General features: G+C 33.5%; 1 protein-coding gene across 3 annotated transcripts; it reads right to left on the bottom strand.

The window, feature by feature from the left end:
- Positions 1-1,952: 1,952 nt before the first annotated feature.
- Positions 1,953-18,453, bottom strand: LOC145935150 (uncharacterized). 3 transcript variants are annotated; one of them, XR_014425170.1, is made up of 4 exons: positions 18,309-18,453; positions 4,731-5,093; positions 3,114-4,576; positions 1,953-3,027 (listed from the first exon to the last, which is right to left on the bottom strand). XR_014425170.1 is itself a non-coding variant. In XM_083036261.1 (3 exons), the coding sequence occupies exons 1-3, from the start codon at positions 18,361-18,363 to the stop codon at positions 4,269-4,271; spliced, it is 726 nt and encodes a 241-aa protein (XP_082892387.1). In that variant the 5' UTR covers positions 18,364-18,453; the 3' UTR covers positions 1,953-4,268. The 3 variants fall into 3 exon arrangements, 1 of the variants encoding a protein (XP_082892387.1); XR_014425171.1 differs by having other exon boundaries at positions 1,953-2,629; positions 2,727-4,576; XM_083036261.1 differs by having other exon boundaries at positions 1,953-4,576.
- Positions 18,454-18,781: the final 328 nt, after the last annotated feature.

Raw genomic sequence — 18,781 nt, forward strand, 5'->3', positions numbered from 1 at the left:
AACACGGACTACCCCGTTACATCCTCAGTCTGATGGTCAAGTCGAACGACAACATCAAACTATAATAAACTATTTAGCGAAGTATATTTCACAAAATCAAAAGGATTGGGATCGATGGATCCCCATGTTTCTTCTGGCCTACAGATCTTCGAAGCACGAAACTACTGGAATGACTCCTGCGGAATTATATTTCGCTCGAGATTTAAGACTTCCAGTGGATTTGTTACGAGGGAACCTTCCTAGGACAGAGGAGGGAGAATCTTCTTCTTCAATTGAGAATTTCGCCAGTATTCTTAGAGAAAAATTAGATGAAATTCATTTCGAAGTTAAAGGAAAGATGGATACAAAATCTTCTCGAGTAAAGAGTTGGTATGATAGGGGAGTTAGGAAGATTCTATTTCAGGAGGGAGAGAGAGTCTGGTTTTACAACCCCCGAAGAATTAAAGGAAAAGCTCCCAAATTGCAAAGCAATTGGGAGGGACTTTTCTTTATAGTGAAGAAATTCAACGATGTGGTGTATTGTATTCAGAAGACACCCAGACATCGGAAAAAAGTGGTTCACGCGGATAGAATAGCTCCATTTATAGATAGAAATGTTGTTAATTGTTAGTTAGGTCAGAGCCTGAATAAAATTGTTAGGGAGTAGGGAGATGTGTGTGTATGAGTTTGTGTGTGTGTGTATGTAGTGAAGAGATGTGTGTATGAGTTTGTGTGTGTGTGTATGTATATTTTCATTTTAGAATTCTTACTGCGAAAAATGTTTTTCTTTTCTAATTGAAGATCTTCAAGATCTTCAAGATTTGTCTGAGTCTTCAGTACGGGAGGATTCTCCAAGGAAGTTCCTGTGGCTGAGACTCATCGGAAACAGCTGACATCTTTCAAAAGGAGATTTCCAATTCGTTGTATTCTAAAGGTCGTTTGATTCTTCAATTAAGACTGTTTCGCCCACGGTTTTTTTTGATCCGTGGTTTTTCCCGTGGGACGAAGGGCAAATGCCGAGGCAGGGACTTGGGGAGTCCTCGAGGGACGATGGGTCCACGGATGTTACCCCCCCCCCTTGTCTGAAGATTCAACGTTCTTCGATTTTCTCCGGAAGACGCTTAAGCGAGAACAACAGAACAACAGCGAAGAGAGCAGAAATTTTCACCTCGGCGGGTGTGAAGAAGAGTCTGGCCAACTTTTCTTCGAAGACACCGTTCGAATATGGAGAGGAAGAGGGCGAAGCCCGGTAACCTGTAGCAGCAGCTCAGGGGGGGCAGGATTCGTCCGGACGAAGAAGACGCAAGATTGGGACCAGACGTTTCGCTCGACCACCCACAGCAGCAGCTTGGGAAGAGCAGGAGAATCGTCGGTGCCCTGGAATCAGCGTCAGTCCTGGGTCTTCAGTAGTCTCCATGTTGGATTGTCGGGACGACAATCTTAAAGGAGGGGGATAGTGTTGCGCCCCCTCGGATCTGCATCCTCATCCTCGGGATTATCCCGTGTTCGTTTCCGGGAGATCGTCGTCAAGAGAGTTGTTTATCAACAATTCCCGCGTTACTTTTGTTGCCGACGCCATGTCAGTCTTAGTCTGGCTGTCAAACGATATTGACGTGCTACGCGACTACAGATTATATCCCAAAATATTCCTAAATTGTATTCTTCTTTGTTTTCTCTCAAGGGACGTTCATTCCATTAAACTCAATTCTGTGTAATCCTTGTCTTATTTATTTCGCGCGCGAGTGACTGTGAGTGTTTGTGAGGAGATATCTTACGAGATATTTCAAGAGGCGTCTGGGAGACGTAACAATATATATATATGATTATAATATATAATATTTAATAATAATATCGTAAGTAAAATGTGTTTTAATTAATGCTTGGCGGACAACCATTCCTTCTCCTAGACGCGGTGATATCGGATCTATTGGTATAGGCAATTCAGGAGGCAAATTATTATTAATTATTAAAACGTCTTTAAGTATGAAAGCAATTGTGTAAAACTGCACAAGCAACTATTATGTTGCAAATTGTTTCCAATTTATTACTTATTCCTCAGCTCAAGTATGGAAATCTGCTTTTCCAAATTCCAAACATACGCTCTACAACATTGCGAGCTTTAACATGAGCGCAATTAAATCGTATTTCTGGAATTGTCTGAGAATTCAGTATGGGAGTATAAAGATATGGTAGGCTGGAATAACCATTACCATCAAGTAATGCACCTTTTAATTCCTTTTGCATGTATTTCATATTTACACGAGACATATTAAATATGCGACTATTATGTGTGCTACCAGCCCATCGGGCTACGATATCTAAAAATTCTCCTCGAGGTCCAGCTACAGCTTGTACATTTATTGAAAAAAACAATTTTCTATTTCGGAAAGCTTCATGAAATTGTTGGCCTAGTATATTAACTAATTTGATGTATGTACAATCAATGGACCCATCGAGATTCTTGGTGTTCTATTTCAACCTTCTTGTCTGCCCAATTCTTGGTACATATGTCAATTTCTTTCGATTTCTTCACGTGTATTTGGAAATGTAATGAAAGTCCGACGCATATCGGCAAGAAGACTTGATACATTACGAACAATATTCAAAGCGCCAGCTTTAAAAATTTCTTCTAAAAATCACCACATACTATCTATAAAAATACAAATTTATATATATGTAAGAATATATAAACAGCATTTAGATCTGGATATAGAAATATTTTTCTTTCAAAAATTAATTAAGCTAACTTGGAAGGATGCTGTAGCACAAAATCGAAAACATAAAAGGAGCTGTTTAACTGGTGATATTGGAAGACCTCTTCTTGATGCTTTGCAAAGAGGCTCTATAATTCGAAGAAGAATGTAATGCATTATAGATTCTTTTCGAAATCTGTATCGATTGAAAAATTCATTCTCAGACCATTCAAAGAGATTTCGTGCATCTCTAATATAACGTTTTGGTAAACGTACGAGCAATTTATTATATATATCATATTGATCATAAATATCATATTAATCATAATTATCAATCCAATTCATTTTAATTAACCTATAAATTGTTAAAAATTGTAATTACATGATTTATTTTTTTTTTATTATGAACATTTTTAGTATTAATTTGCAATTAAAACGTACTTTTATATGTATAAATAATTGATGATTAATCTTTCCTCAAGTCATCTTCAAACCACACTTGAATGATACATAATTTTTCCTGACTCAAATTTTAGCTGATACGAAATTCAAAGACTATTAATATGTACACGTACGATCTTCTCTCAAGTATCGATTATTGAAATGCGATAAGTATAACTCAAGCTGCATTTCAAGACAAATGTTTTCTGAGTATCTTTACTGAGTCGAAATTACAAACGAATATCAAATTGATTTTCAAGATTCATCTATATATCATGTCTCAAGACTGGTTTTAGTTATTGAATTTCTCAGCAGAATCATGACTATAAATACGGGCCTTCGAGTTTATGGCAGCCCTTTTGCGCACTGAAAATAGATACCAAAATAATGTAATATACAAAATTTCAGCCGCGGCAAATAATTTTTTCCAAAGTTTTTACCTAAAAGTAAAGTCGGCAAACGTTAAATGGAATAACAAGACACCGTTGTGACCGTTTTCAGTACGCAAAAGGGCTGCCGTCAACTAGAAGTATTCCTTTTGAAACAATATCCAGATTTTCGATTAAAGTTTTAGTTCTAGAAATATCTTGACAGAAAAATATTTAACAGAAAAATTCTGGATAAACTACTTGGTAGCAGCGCGATACCTCTGACGTTAGTCTCATTTTATATACTTGGCGGCACGTCGCTACCGCGTCGCTTAATACACAATATTTAATATTGAATTTAAATATTATAATATTATAAATTATTTAGTATATTATTATAATAATGCATTTATTTTGTGTAAAGAATAACCTATACAAATGCATGTGTATGTACATATAATAAAATATAACGTTGCAATTTTCTTGCACATTTTACTTTTCAATAATTTATTGAATTAAATTTATTGTATTAAATATTGGTGCAAAATTTTTATATGCAAAGAAATATAGAGACGAACAATTTTCGATTCGCTAATTATTTCTTAGAGTCATTGTTGCGCTATTATTTATTAACTAATGTTTATATGACCATATATGCTTTTTCATTAATCTAGCGAAAATAAAATTTGCTGATTTTTTTCAAAATATTATAATAGATTTTGTTTCGATTACTCTTTAATTGGACGCAGTGCACACAGCAATTTTGCAAGTTACAGCACTAAATGATTTATTCTCGATCCGGGAAAAGCTCATCGTAAGAGAACATTTTAAATAAATTGTTAAAAATATTAATACTCCATTTGGCGATCTCCTCCTCTAACGACGGTTCCAATTTTTGAATAAATTCTTCTTGATTGCTGCCTATGAAACCGTCAAGAACTTGGCCTAATTGGCCAAGATCATTTTCATTGAAACCGTATTTAGCTTCATATCCGTTGAAATGGATGTTTGCTTTCACTTTCGATACATATATATGTTTTTTGCTCCCTTTATTTGCCATTTCCGCGTGTATAAATTGCCTAACGCTTATGGAATCTGTAAAGAAACATACAATTTGATTATCATTAAAATATTGTTGAATTTTTAATTTTTTATACACATTAAATATTTTACACACGTACACACTCGCACGCAAACAAGTGCCTCTGAGCTTCTATCTTATTTAATACAAAACTGATATTTTAGATACCTGAAGTAATATGAATAGGTGCCTTATGAACAAGGGGCACGAGTAAATGTATGTTGATATCATATGTGCCATTCACATAAATTCGGTTCATTGAAATATTAATGGCAAAATGAAGCTTGTCGAGATCTGCTTCGAAAGATTTGATGGTAAAATCACAAAGTCCCGTTATCTGTACATCATTTATGTATATTTTGCTGTTGGAAGTGTCCGAAATGACTAATCTTTCAATATTGAGGGGCTCAAGCTGTGGAATGCCCAAATCCGCAAGTCCATTACAAATTCTATCTTTCAAATTGTCTATATTGTCTATCATGCATTGATTGAGATTTGGATTCTTGCGGCCACACACGTTGACGTAGGAGGCTGTAAAGAGTTTAAAACGTCAGAGGTGAGAAAGCATATGCTAAAAATTCTTGCGTGCCATTTTTAAATAAAAAGATATTTCAATAAAACAACACTACAAAATTCTTTGGCACATTTGTAAAATTGTCCGAAAACTTTTCCTTTTATAATCAATCAACAACTGTAAAAATGACTGTAATATGAAGTCTAAGCCGTCTGGTCTTTGCGCATGTGCAGTCATTCCACATGACAAAGTCCGATATCACACTCATTTTACGGTTGCTTATTAACTGTCAAGGGAAAAACATAGTTTTCGGACAATTTTATGTGTGCCAAAGAGATTTGTAGTGTTGTTTCATCAAAATATCTTTTTATTTAAAAATGGCACGCAAGAATTTTCAGCGTGTATTTTCTCGCCTCTGACGTCACAATCCAACATGGTTGCGGCAAACATCCAGGAGCCTTAACTTATAATATTGAATAAAAAACTGTTAGCAGATAACTTTAATATTACAAATAATATTTTAAAATAATATGTAATTGTTAGAATGTTATTATAATATAATAATGCATGCTCTGACATAATGATACGCATGCAATTTATCATTAATTTATATGTTAAATTTTTCTAATATTTGAAAAAAAATTTACTATTAGAAAGAGAAAAAAAAGAAAAAAAGAAAAAGAGAAAAAGAGAGAATGTATATGAGAGAAAAACATCGAATATTACATTATATATTTTTAATGGAATAACAGGTTAAAATTTGCCATTAAATACACACACACACACACATATGTGGGTGTTTCTAAAACTATGTCAAAAATTTTAAGGGCGTATTCTAGGGGTTAAAATAAGAAAAAAGTTCCAATAAACAAGGATCCAAAAATGAAAATTAGCACCCCCTTTTATTTCCTTTTCAAAATCGGATCAAATTGTCAAAACCACATAAAAATGAATGTCACTATTAATTATTACACTGTGCAAAATTTTAACAATCTGTGAAAGTCTCCGAGAGCTATAATACATTTTTCGATTCTTTTCCCCAAATTTCCCCAAACCCGAGGGCTATAACTCGGAGGGAAAGCATTTTTGGACCGATGTTTATAGGAACTTCTTTTCTTATTTTGATCTCTAGAATAAACCCTTAAAATCTCTGACATAGTTTTAGAAACATTCTGTACATTATTTTTATATCAATACTATATACTGTATGTATATATGTGCACACACACACACACACACACAACACACACACATATATACAGGGTGTCGAAAAAGTATGGAAACCCTGCAAAATCTCGAAAAATATAAGTTTTACAGAAAAATGTTTCCTTTAAAAATTGTAGGGCTTAGGAAAATTTATTTACTGATCTTACAAGTCTGACCTAGGATGGCGTTGCCAAGGTCAGGACAAGGTCATCTTGAATTTTTTAAATAGAACCCCCCATTTTTTATTACATACTCTTGTAGCTTATCTCAAGAGCTTTCCAAAACACTATATGAGTTATTTTTGGTTAAGAATTTCCTGAGATATTTTAAAATTTATCACACACACATGATACTTTTTAATTATAAAATATAAAATATCTCGTAAAGTAAAAAGAAGATCCTTCTCCAATCTTGGCTGAGTTTCGTATTCACTGCCAGTACTGAAAATCTAGCGAGCATGACGTAAACTTTGAGTTCAAAATAAAACGAACAATATAAATACTTTAATAATTAGAAAGTTACTCTAAATCAGTTGTTTTCACGGCTATTCTAAATCAATTGTTTTCACGGTTTCACGTTTAAATATCCAAAATATCCAAATACGAAACTCAGTCAAGATTGGAGAAGGATCTTCTTTTATTTTAAGATATTTTATATTTTATAATTAAAAAGTATCATGACAAATTTTAAAATATCTCAGGAAATTCTTAACCAAAAATAACTCATATATAGTGTTTTGGAAAGCTCTCGAGATAAACTACAAGAGTATGTAATAAAAAATGGGGGTTTCCATTTAAAAAATTCAAGATGACCTTGCCCTGACCTTGGTAATGCCATCCAACGTCAGACTTGTAAAATCAGTAAATAGATTTTCTTATACCCTACAATTTTTATAGGAAACATTTTTCTGTAAAACTTATATTTTTCGAGATTTTGCAGGGTTTCCATACTTTATCAACACCCTGTATATACACTACGCAAAAAAATTAAGGGAGCGCTTTAAAACTTCCAAAATTTGATGATTTTTACGGGGATCCCCGAGCGAACTGCGAACTCCGACAAAATAGCAGCGCCACTATTTTGGAATTAAAAATATTGGTAATTACCGACTGATTATCGAATGGTAATTACTGACATTTTGAATTCCACATTATCAATTATCTCAGGTCAAACATGTATTAAAAATTCATGTATACATTGCATACATGGAGTCACTTTATGCTACGTCCATATAGATTTGAACGTAAATATACATCGGCAATGTACATGCATTCTTATTGAGGATACTATATATATATATTGTTACGTCCCTGGTCTTTCTTCCCCTGAATATCATCCCTTGAGTGTCATCGTGGAGCTTCATCGTAAAGGGGGTTGTTTATTGACAACCGCCCTGTAATTGTTTTTCGGCTCCATGACAGATTTGGTCTGGCTGACGCATCGACCGGACGCATGTGGATCAAACAAGCTTTCTTACATTGTACATGCAAATAATATTGTATCTCGTCGCTTTCGCGTATTGGGTCGTTATATTAAAGGTCATTGCTTCCTTACGAGAGTGGATTCATTTCGCGCGCGAGTGAGTGCGTGAGTGAGTGTGACATTTTTGCGAGAACCGCAAAAGCCGTCCCGAGGACGTAACATTTTGGGGGCTCGTCCGGGATAGAAGGAACATCTCACCGCAGCGGAACAGAACATCGAAAATGTTACATTCCCCGAGGATTACCCGTTCACAAGCTCTGTCTCGAGCAACTGACAGCGAGGAATCGAGAGAGCAAACGGGCTCGTTACCGGAAGACGCAGGAGAACCAGCAGCGACAGAATCTACAGCTCTTCGGGCTCTCCTTCTTGAAATGCGAGAGATGCGACAGGAGCAAACACGTCGAGAGGACGAAATTGCGGCGATGCTGCGTCGTCACGACGAGGAACTTCAAGCCTTAAAAGAGATTCATTCCCGACCACAAAATCTACAGCTAAGTCCTTCTATTAATAGAACGTGTGGAAATTCGGGTGCGCACTTTTCAAATGAGAGAGAGAATGATTTTCGCGCGATATTAGGATTCAAATTAAAACCTGATACTTATGACGGGACAGTATCACTTCGTGAATTTTTCTCGCAGTTTAATTTAATTGCACGAGCAAATAGTTGGGATGATGCGACAAAGACTGTTGCACTTGCTTCGAGTTTGAGAGGAAAAGCGCGTTCGGTATTAGAGACGGTAGAAGACGTGTCCAATTTAGAATTTAATGAATTAAAATCAAAGCTTGAATTACGTTTTGGAGAAGGACACTTATCACAAAATTATTACGTACAATTTACAAATCGGAAACAAAAGTTTGGGGAAGATTTGGCAACATTAGGTTCAGAACTCGATAGATTGGTTCGCCTTGCGTATCCCGAGTGCCCACACGAAATCCGAGATAAGATCGCCTGCGCGCAATTCATTTCGGCGATATATGATAGTTTTGTCAAACGAACTTTACAATTGGAAAATATAACCTCTTTGAGTTTGGCAATTGAAAGGGCAAAAGCAATAAAAATAATTCAAGGGGAGGGTTATGAGAAAAAGAGAGGAAATTTAAATTTTAATAAAAATTTTTCGGGTGTTGAAAAAAAGAGCGCGCAGGGTAATAAATTAGAAGGCGAACGGGATGAAAAAGATAAGAAGGAAAACAATGGAAAAGGAAATTGGCCAGGCAGCAAATTTAGCGCCGGCCGAAGGGAATGTTGGACGTGTGGGAAAATCGGACATTTCTGGTACGAATGTCCTATTGAGAAGGGAAACTCGATTTAGCCGAGCTTTCCGGAGAGAGTTTGGCTTCCGTGAAAAATTCCTCGGAAATTGTATTAAATGTTAATAGGATTAAGAATAATGATTATTTCATTTACAGGGGAAAAGTAGATAATAAAGTATGTTCTTTCAAGGTCGACACGGGCTCCGATGTTTCCATAATAAATAGCAAATTTGTTGATAAAGAGAAAAGAAAGATTTATAAGAAGTTCGTTAATTTGAGATATCCCACCGGAGAAAAAGTTCGTGTAAAGTTTTGGGCAGAAATTAAAGTTGAATTAGGAAAATATTCTCTAGAAATTCCAATGTTTATTGCAGACATAAATGATGAATGTCTTTTGGGAATAGATTTTCTAAAAATGGTTAATTTGGATAAAGTCTTTGAATCGGCTTTTGGAATTCCGATATTTGAAAAAGAAATAGCTAGAATTGAAGATTCTTTTAAAAAAGTTCCGATCCCCTTGAAAGAACTCTATGAAACGAATTCTCAACATTTAACTGAAGTAGAAAAAGAAAGTTTTGTCGATTTTCTTGATGAATTTGATGATTTATTTTCTGACAACATTATTGCAGGGAATTGTAATGTTGTAGAACATATTGTAAATGTGCGAGATTCTCCTCCCATAAAACAGGTTCCTCGTAGGATTCCGATTCAAATGAGGGAAGAAGTCGATAAAATTTTGGAAGATATGAGTTCACGTGGAGTAATTGAGGAATCACAGAGTCCATGGGTTTCCCCTGCTGTCATGGTTAAAAAGAAGGACGGTTCTATAAGATTCTGTGTTGATTATCGAAAATTAAACGAGCTAGCAGGTAATTCTTGGTTTTCTACACTTGATCTTAAAAGTGGATATTGGCAAATTAAGATCCGTCCCGAGGACAAAGAGAAAACGGCTTTTTCAATCGAGTCTTCAATTTGGAAAGAGTTTCCTGAATGGCGGAAAAGTTGATCTTCCAGCTTAGTCTTCCAGGAAGAAAATCTTCATTTGTCTTTGTTCTACTCTAAGAAGACTGTCTCGCCCGCGGTTTTTGATCCGTGGTTTTCCCGCGGGACTTTGGGCAAATGCCGAGACAGGGACTTGGGGAGTCCATGAGGGACGATGGGAAGATACCCCCCCCCTTGTCTGAACCGGAGGACGTAGGGAGACCGGGACTTGTCTTCAAGGAACTCTGAAAGTCGATTGGGACCAAATTGACGGAGTCGCTCGGTAACCTGCAGCAGCAGCCCAGGGTAGGGCAAGAAGACTCGTCGGCGCCCTGGAATTAACAATTGGTGCAGATGTACTGTGGATTTAGATTGGCGGATAGTTCAACGACCTGCGGCGGGAGCCTACGGTAGAACGAGAATTCGTCGGAATCCTAAGTTGGACGTCGGAGCACGGAGATAACTTGTGCGGATGTGCGACGGGATCCAGAATCGCGGATTGTTCGGTAACCTGTGGCAGGAGCCCAGAGTAGAACAGGGATATTCGCTGGAGTCATGAAGTCGACATCGGAGCACAGAATTTTGGATTAACAATGGATGCCCCTTGTTATCGATTATCGGGGCGACAATCTTGACGGAGGGGGGCAGTGTTACGTCCCTGGTCTTTCTTCCCCTGAATATCATCCCTTGAGTGTCATCGTGGAGCTTCATCGTAAAGGGGGTTGTTTATTGACAACTGCCCTGTCATTGTTTTTCGGCTCCATGACAGATTTGGTCTGGCTGACGCATCGAGCGGACGCATGTGGATCAAACAAGCTTTCTTACATTGTACATGCAAATAATATTGTATCTCGTCGCTTTCGCGTATTGGGTCGTTATATTAAAGGTCATTGCTTCCTTACGAGAGTGGATTCATTTCGCGCGCGAGTGAGTGCGTGAGTGAGTGTGACATTTTTGCGAGAACCGCAAAAGCTGTCCTGAGGACGTAATAATATATATATACATATATGATAATAATAAGATTATAATAAGATTATTAAATATATTCAACAACACAATTGATTAACTACAGTTACAATAATAGTACAGATATAGTATTTATGGGGAGACAAAACATTCTTTAAAATTTATACATTTCTTTTTATTTATATATCTTATAAATAAAACAAATCTTTAATAATTGTAGTCAATATAAATCGATTATTTAAAATATTAATATATTTTTATCTATTATTAATAATATTACCTATAATATACACTCCGCAAAATAATTAAGGAATCAAAGAAAATTGTCTAAAAAATAGGCAAATTTTAAATAGCTATAACTTTGTTTCAAAACAAGAGAATTTAAATTCTAAAAAAGGGTTTCAAAGCTTCAAATCTTTACTTCCAAAAGGTCACAGCTGTTTTTCATTTTCTTAAATTCTGGTATTTTTTTATATACAGAATACAACGAATTTAACGAAATGGAAAATTTTCTTCTCACTTTGTAGACGTGTCGTATGCATAAAATAATTTGAAAAAATTTTTTTACTTTTTCACGTTAAAGTCTGAAGTTTTCCCTGCAAAATTGTTTTTTAAAATTTTAATTTCGATTTTTCCTTATCAAGTTATCGAGAATTGAAGAGAAAGTAGTCATTTTCACTTTGATCATTCATAACTCCGTTAAAAATCATCATTCAGCAATTTTAAAACTGGATTCTTAAAGCTAAATCTTTGCTTTATAGTATGATATAGTGGCCGAATTTCTTTTTAATTCGTGAATTTTTTTACAAATAGGTGAAAATAACGAAAAAATTTGCGAGTTTCCTCTTTTTTGTTTAAATTTTGAAAAAAATTACGCAAGGTAACTAAAAAATTTTATCGACTTAAATTTTTGTGTCTCTTGGTACCCCAAAGACGAAAAATCATAGACTTGCTGTGATAATTTTTTTATAGTGATCCGTATGTTCAAAATGATCGATGCGTACAATATATTTAAAAAACTTGATTTGCTTTGATAAAAAATGTAAAAAACTAAAATCTATGGCAGAAAAATCTTTTCTCCACTTTCTAACATAATTTTTTAATTTGTCTCAACATAAAATTTAGAAAATTTAAAATTGCATATCATTTCCAAAATTACTACCGATATCAGCTTCACCAAAAGTTCACCATGTAGAGGTTGTACGATTGGATTTGCGCTGAATTAAGATGACCTTTAGGGTTCATTTAGGGGTCAAATCGTATAGGACAGAAGACAGAAGAAAACAAGGGTATGCTGGTTATTCTGATTTTAAAGTATCAGCTAGTATGACCCTAAAGGTCATCTTAATTCAAGACTTAAGCACTATTCTGAACGTAAAATTTCCCGCTCTTTCCGAATCCGGGGTCAAAAATGGGGGTTTCCATTTTAAAAAATCGAGTTGACCTTCAAATGACTTCTAAACTTGACCTCAAGGTTAAGCTCTAAGTCATCATCAAGTCCCTTTTTTTTATCCCTACAACTTTTGTTTGGGGTGTTTTCCCCCTAGAACATGATTAAAGTTAGTTATTGATAGATTCTTCTGTCCTATACGATTTGACCCCTAAATGACCCCTAAAGGTCATCTTAATTTAAAACTTAAGTACCATTCTGAACGTAAAATTTCCCGCTCTTTCCGAATCCGGGGTCAAAAATGGGGGTTTTCATTTAAGAAAATCAAGTTGACCTTAAAATGACCTCTAAATTTGACTTCTAGGTCAGGGTCAAGGTCACCATCAGGTGTCCCCCTCTGAACTCTACAACTTTTGTATAAAACATTTTTTTCTATCTTGCTTATTTTACGAGATATTTGCGTGTATTGATTAAAATGGTCCACCGTGTATATACAGGGTGTCCGGTAATAGTCACGCCAACCGTCGTGTGCAGATTCCTGGGATCATTTGGAGACGATTTTTCCTCAGCAAAAATGTCGAGACACCAATAATTTTCGAGTTATAAGCGATTGAAAATAAAGGGTTTTTCGCAAACTAAGTCTTGTGGAAATAAAATAATAATAAATTCACATTCTTCAATTAATTTTAGGTAGAGTTTACTTTAATAGAATTTTAATTTAAGGCTTAGTTACAAAGATACATGATGGCAAAAATTGAAAACATGCAAAAAATAATGACCTCCCTCGACATTATCGCTGAGGAAAAATCGTCTCCAAATGATCCCAGGAATCTACACACGACGGTTGGCGTGACTGTTACTGGACATCCTGTATATACTCGTCAAAAAAATTATCGCAACACGTAATTAATATCAAAATTTAGCATAAATTCAAATAAGCGTATCTCCGCGAAAAATTGTCGTATTTCAAAAATTTTTTTTTTGTTTTAAAGAGTAAAGTCTCTACTTTAAGGAACTTTCATTCGATTTTGATTTTATTCTCTCCCCCTTTCACCATCCCTTTAAAAGGAGGGACGTGTTTCTTTTTCCAAAAACTGCATAGTTTGACGAATCCTACGGAGTGTACTAAATTTTTTTCGCAAATATCATCATAACTATCGTAAAATATGGACTTTTCTCTACAAATTAAAAAAAAATGAATACCGTACGATTTTTTTTCGCGAAGTTACAGCATATCAAAGTTACCTATGCATTTTTGATTATGTATTCAATTACCGCCAACATTAGCATTATCCGATGGGCACTACGGGGAAGTTGCTGGTCGGATTTTGCCCATCGTGTGTGTGTGTGTGTATGTGTGCGTGTGTGTGTGTGTGTGTGTGTGTGTGTGTGTGTGTGTGTGTGTGTGTGTGTGTGTGTGTGTGTTGGGGCAGGGATAATGTTCGTATTTAAAATTGTGTATTTTTGCCTCGTCTTTGGATGACCTTTTATGGGAAGATGGCTGTATGATTTTGAAAGACTACCAATCAATTTCCAGCAATTGGAAGCAGCCCTACATCGAATATGGTTCGAAATTCTGCAAGCCACAATTAGAGCCTGCATTAATATGCGTGAGCGCCTACAAGAGGTCATCCGAAGACGAGGCAGAAATATACAATTTTAAATACGAACACATATACCCCTGCCCCAACACCCACCCACCCACACCCACCCACACACACACACACACACACACACACACACACACACACACACACACACACACACACACACACACGATGGGCAAAATCCGACCAGCAACCTTCCCGTAGTGCCCATCGAGTAATGCTAATATTGGCGGTAATTAAATATATAGGCAAAAATACATAGGTAACTTTGATATGTTGTAACTTCGCGAACAAAAATCGTACGGTATTCAATTTTTTTTTTAATTTGTAGAGAAAAGTCCATATTTTACGATAGTTATGATGATATTTGCGAAAAAAATTTAGTACACTCCATAGAGTTCGTCAAACTATGCAATTTTTTGAAAAAAAAAACACGTCCCTCCTTTTAAAGGGATGGAGAAAGGGGGAGAGAATAAAATCAAAATCGAACGAAAGTTCCTTAAAGTAGAGACTTTACCCTTTAAAACAAAAAAAAATTTTTTGAAATACGACAATTTTTCGCGGAGATACGCTTATTTGAATTTATGCTAAATTTTGATATTAATTACGTGTTGCGATAATTTTTTTGACGAGTGTATATAGGTATATATATATGCATATGTATATATACAGGGTGTATCGGAGAGACCGTATCAGCAGTTTTTTGAGAAAACTACGCATTTTTGTGAAATGTTTTATACAAAAAAATTATAGGGCTCTGGTGTTTTCTTTACACCAATTGATTGGTCTCATTATTCTGTGCATAAAAGTATTAAAGTAAGATTACCGAAAACTGAATGTTTCATAAAATATTTTGTATTTTATGTCAAAATACTGTATCTTTCAAGCCTCATAATTCGAAAAATACTTAACGGAAGAACATTTTATTATAGGGTTTTGGAAAGCTCTCGAGGTAAGCTACAAGAATATGCAATGAATAATAGGGGGTTCCATTTAAGAAATTGAAGATAACCTTTACGTGACCTTCAAACGACTATGCAAGGTCAAATTTTTACCACTATCTTATGTCCTCTTTAAAGCCATACAACTTTTGTTTGAAACATTTTTTTCTAAAATTATTTATTTTCGAGTTATTCAAGTTTGTCAAATTGTTATGTGACTCACCCTGTATAACATAGTCTCAATTCACAGTTTAAGGGGATTTCTCAACTGTTTATATTACTAACAAAATTATTATTTTCATATTTCTAGTCTTTCGTCACATTAATTTGACAAAATTAAAAATGCTTCTCCATGATTGCAATACATACATCAATGATCTCAGGAAACTCCAATTTTACATGAAAAACAAGAAAAAATTACGAAATTATACAGTTTTCTTTATCTCTTTTTATCTCAATATGGCGTCTTGAATTGCAGACGAGATATCAACGCATCATAATATGTGCTTCATATAAAAAGTTTACATTGTAACTTTTACAGTGAACGTAAAAACAAGTTTCCTGAAGTTAAAGTACACGAAAAAAACACTGTTATCCTCTAAATCTAGATTAGAAGTTTAATATAAAAGTGTAGTTTGTATTACGATTTATGCATGTGTGTGCGTTGTAGGTATAGTAAAGCAAAAAACAGCAGTACATATTTATGTTCAAACCTATAATAGTATGGACGTATTAAAAAGTGATTTCATGTGTGCAATGTATACATGAATTTCTAATACATGTTTGACCTGGGATGATTGATGATGTGAAATTCAAAATATCAGTAATCACTCTTCGATAATTAGTCGGTAATTACCGATATTTTTGAGTCCAAAATGAGAGCGCTACTATTTTGTCAGAGTTTGCCGTTCGCTGAGTGATCCCCTTAAGCGATACAAACTTATAAACATTAACTAGTAGAATTTATGCTAATTATATGTGCCATATATTGCATGCCAATCACTCCATTAACTCTCACAGTTCACAGCAGTTTATCGATTTCTATTGCTCAACTAATATCTGCAACTTGTTTATATATATGTATGGATTTATAAATCATTATACATAAATTAAAATGAGATTTTTTCTTTGTACTCATATACAACTTGAATATTATATGTGAAAAATTTAAAACTTTGAAATCTGATCCTATTTGCAAATATTATTCTTGATGAGAAATGTAAAGTACGCCACAGTAGAATATGTGTACACAAAACGAATAAAACGCTGCGTATTATTGTGCCATTGATTCAATCAGAATCATATCAGAATCAGATAACGAATAAAATTATTCATTCATAATTTTTTAATTTTTTGAACTGTCAAAACACATACTATTCTGCGATGACAGCAGTTTACAAGTACAAAGTAGACACAATGTGAGAATCAATTAACATCGCGGAAAATAAAAAACAATGAAACTTGAGAGATTCGATTTTGTCTTCTGCAAAAGAAAGAATACTTACAAACATTAGTTTATTACAAATTATATTAAACGCGGGATATTAATATCAAATCATTTGAAAGATTTAAGACACTCTCTAAATATACATGTAAAACATAATTTAAATTGATAATAAAATTTATTTCAACAGTTCTATTGTTTTATCTATATGTATAAAATTTGCGTATTAGAATATAAAACTATATGTTTTTAAAATACACGAATGCTAATGCAGCAAATCAAGTTTATTATAAAGTTTTTACGAAATATATAATTGTTATTTCAATAATTCTTTATAAGACCTTTTTTTAGATGAAAGTATCAAAATATGTATAAAACACGCGAGTAATAAATTTATGAGCACTTTTTTTAAAGCCGAACATTACCTGCCTACCGTCTTCCTTAAGCGCGCCAAGATTATAATTAAAGAAATTTTTTCAAAACATTAACATCGCTATCTGCGCAATGCATATGCATTGTCATTGATTGCCATTGTGTTATAATTCAATATTATTATATAATTCAATATTGCAATTTATATAATAAAATAAATTAAAGTTGCTATAATTGCTTAATAAACAAATGAAATAATTGTTATAATTCCCGCTGAAACCTTATTTAATAACACATAATAATAATATATATAAAATATAATATATATTATATTATATTAATAAAATACATATATTATATAATAAATATATTATATTATATTAGAATATGTTAATATATATGTATATATAATAATATTTAATTGTAAGGTAAGAAAATTAGTCGACCAAACTAGCAAAAAATGTATTTATTTAAAAATCACGACGTTTCGACCATGTGGTTGTGGTCCTTTTCAAGTGACAATAAATTTCGTGTAGAATATAAAGCTCACAAATCAATAATCATAAATGTCCATTATTAAAAGACTTAATTTGTCAAAATTGAAAGAGAAAAAACTGTCATATTGTTTCAACATATTCGTCAATACTTTCAGTATTTATGATTATTGATTTGTGAGCTTTATAATCTACACGAAATTTATTGTCACTTGAAAAGGACCACAACCACATGGTCGAAACGTCGTGATTTTTAAATAAATACATTTTTGGCTAGTTTGGTCGACTAATTTTCTTACCTTATATTTTTTCTTCGACTAGCGACTCAAAAGTATTTTAATTATAATATTTAATTGATTAATTTAATTATTAATTTTTAACTGATAAACTTTTCAATTATGATCAAAGTATTTATTTACTATATCGGGAATTTCAGCGACTTTTGGGAGCGATATTTTTCTCGCCTACATCTCTATAGGAAGGTCAAAAGAAAACACAGGAATTAAGTAATCTCGAATTGAGATACAATTCCTAAAGAAATTTTGGCAGTGTACCAAGCAAAAATTTGTGCCCCGTGCACAATTATCTAGTTGTAGCGGAAAATTTATTTTTACAAATAATTTTTTTTATTTGAAATAATATTTAGATTTTCTTATTTACTAAAAAAATTTTTTTAATTATGCAAAGCCAAATATACTTATATTTTCTTGTTTATTTAATATTAATTTTTAAAAATAATTATTGTAAGTTAATAAAAAACATAAATGAGAACAAATCTTAAAGACGAAGATGAAAGAAAAATTGAATAAATATAAATTCGTTCGAAAATATATATAGTACTCCAATATTTTATAACCAAATAATAATTATAATAATTATTTTAATTGTTTACTTGAAGTTTCTAATAAGAAATACATATTGAAAATGTTCATTCATATAAAATTAATTAAATATTTTAAATAATATTTTTTAATTAACACTTCAATATAAGCAAAACAGCTTATGTATTTTAATTTTCTATTTCAAATATTATTGTTCTACATTTTTTAAAATTTTGATCACATCTGTATATGTTAAATATTCTTGTTTACTTACGAATTTCGGCTGCATATGCAGTTACAAGTGCAAATGCAAAGATTGCAGCAAACATTTTCAAAACCAAAGTTTCTTATACAAAGAGACACTTTTTAAAATCGTAAGGAGAAAGATTTTTAGCAGATGTAATGACAAGTACGAATCAAGACTGATCAAGTCAATACAATCAACCTTATATATAAGCTTATATAAACTCCCTCTCTATTCTGAAATCATTAAAAGTGAATCACTTCTGCCTGAGATCTTTAACTTTTTATTAAAATCGCACACATGTGCAGAACAAGTTTTATATGCACTTTGTTTTTTATCTATGTGTTCTCACTCTGTGTCTGATTATATAATTACATAGCAAATGTACTGTGGGAAGATATTATAAGAAAAGAATTCTAGATTTGAGAAGAACAATTGGTCTATAATAGAAGAGGATGCAGAAGAATTCAGAAAAAAGATTTACATATTTTCTTGCGTATACA

This window comes from Prenolepis imparis, unplaced genomic scaffold (genome assembly GCF_030444845.1).
Source record: "Prenolepis imparis isolate NDT839.2.m4 unplaced genomic scaffold, iyPreImpa1.0 SCAF_4, whole genome shotgun sequence".
NCBI lineage: Eukaryota > Metazoa > Arthropoda > Insecta > Hymenoptera > Formicidae > Prenolepis > Prenolepis imparis.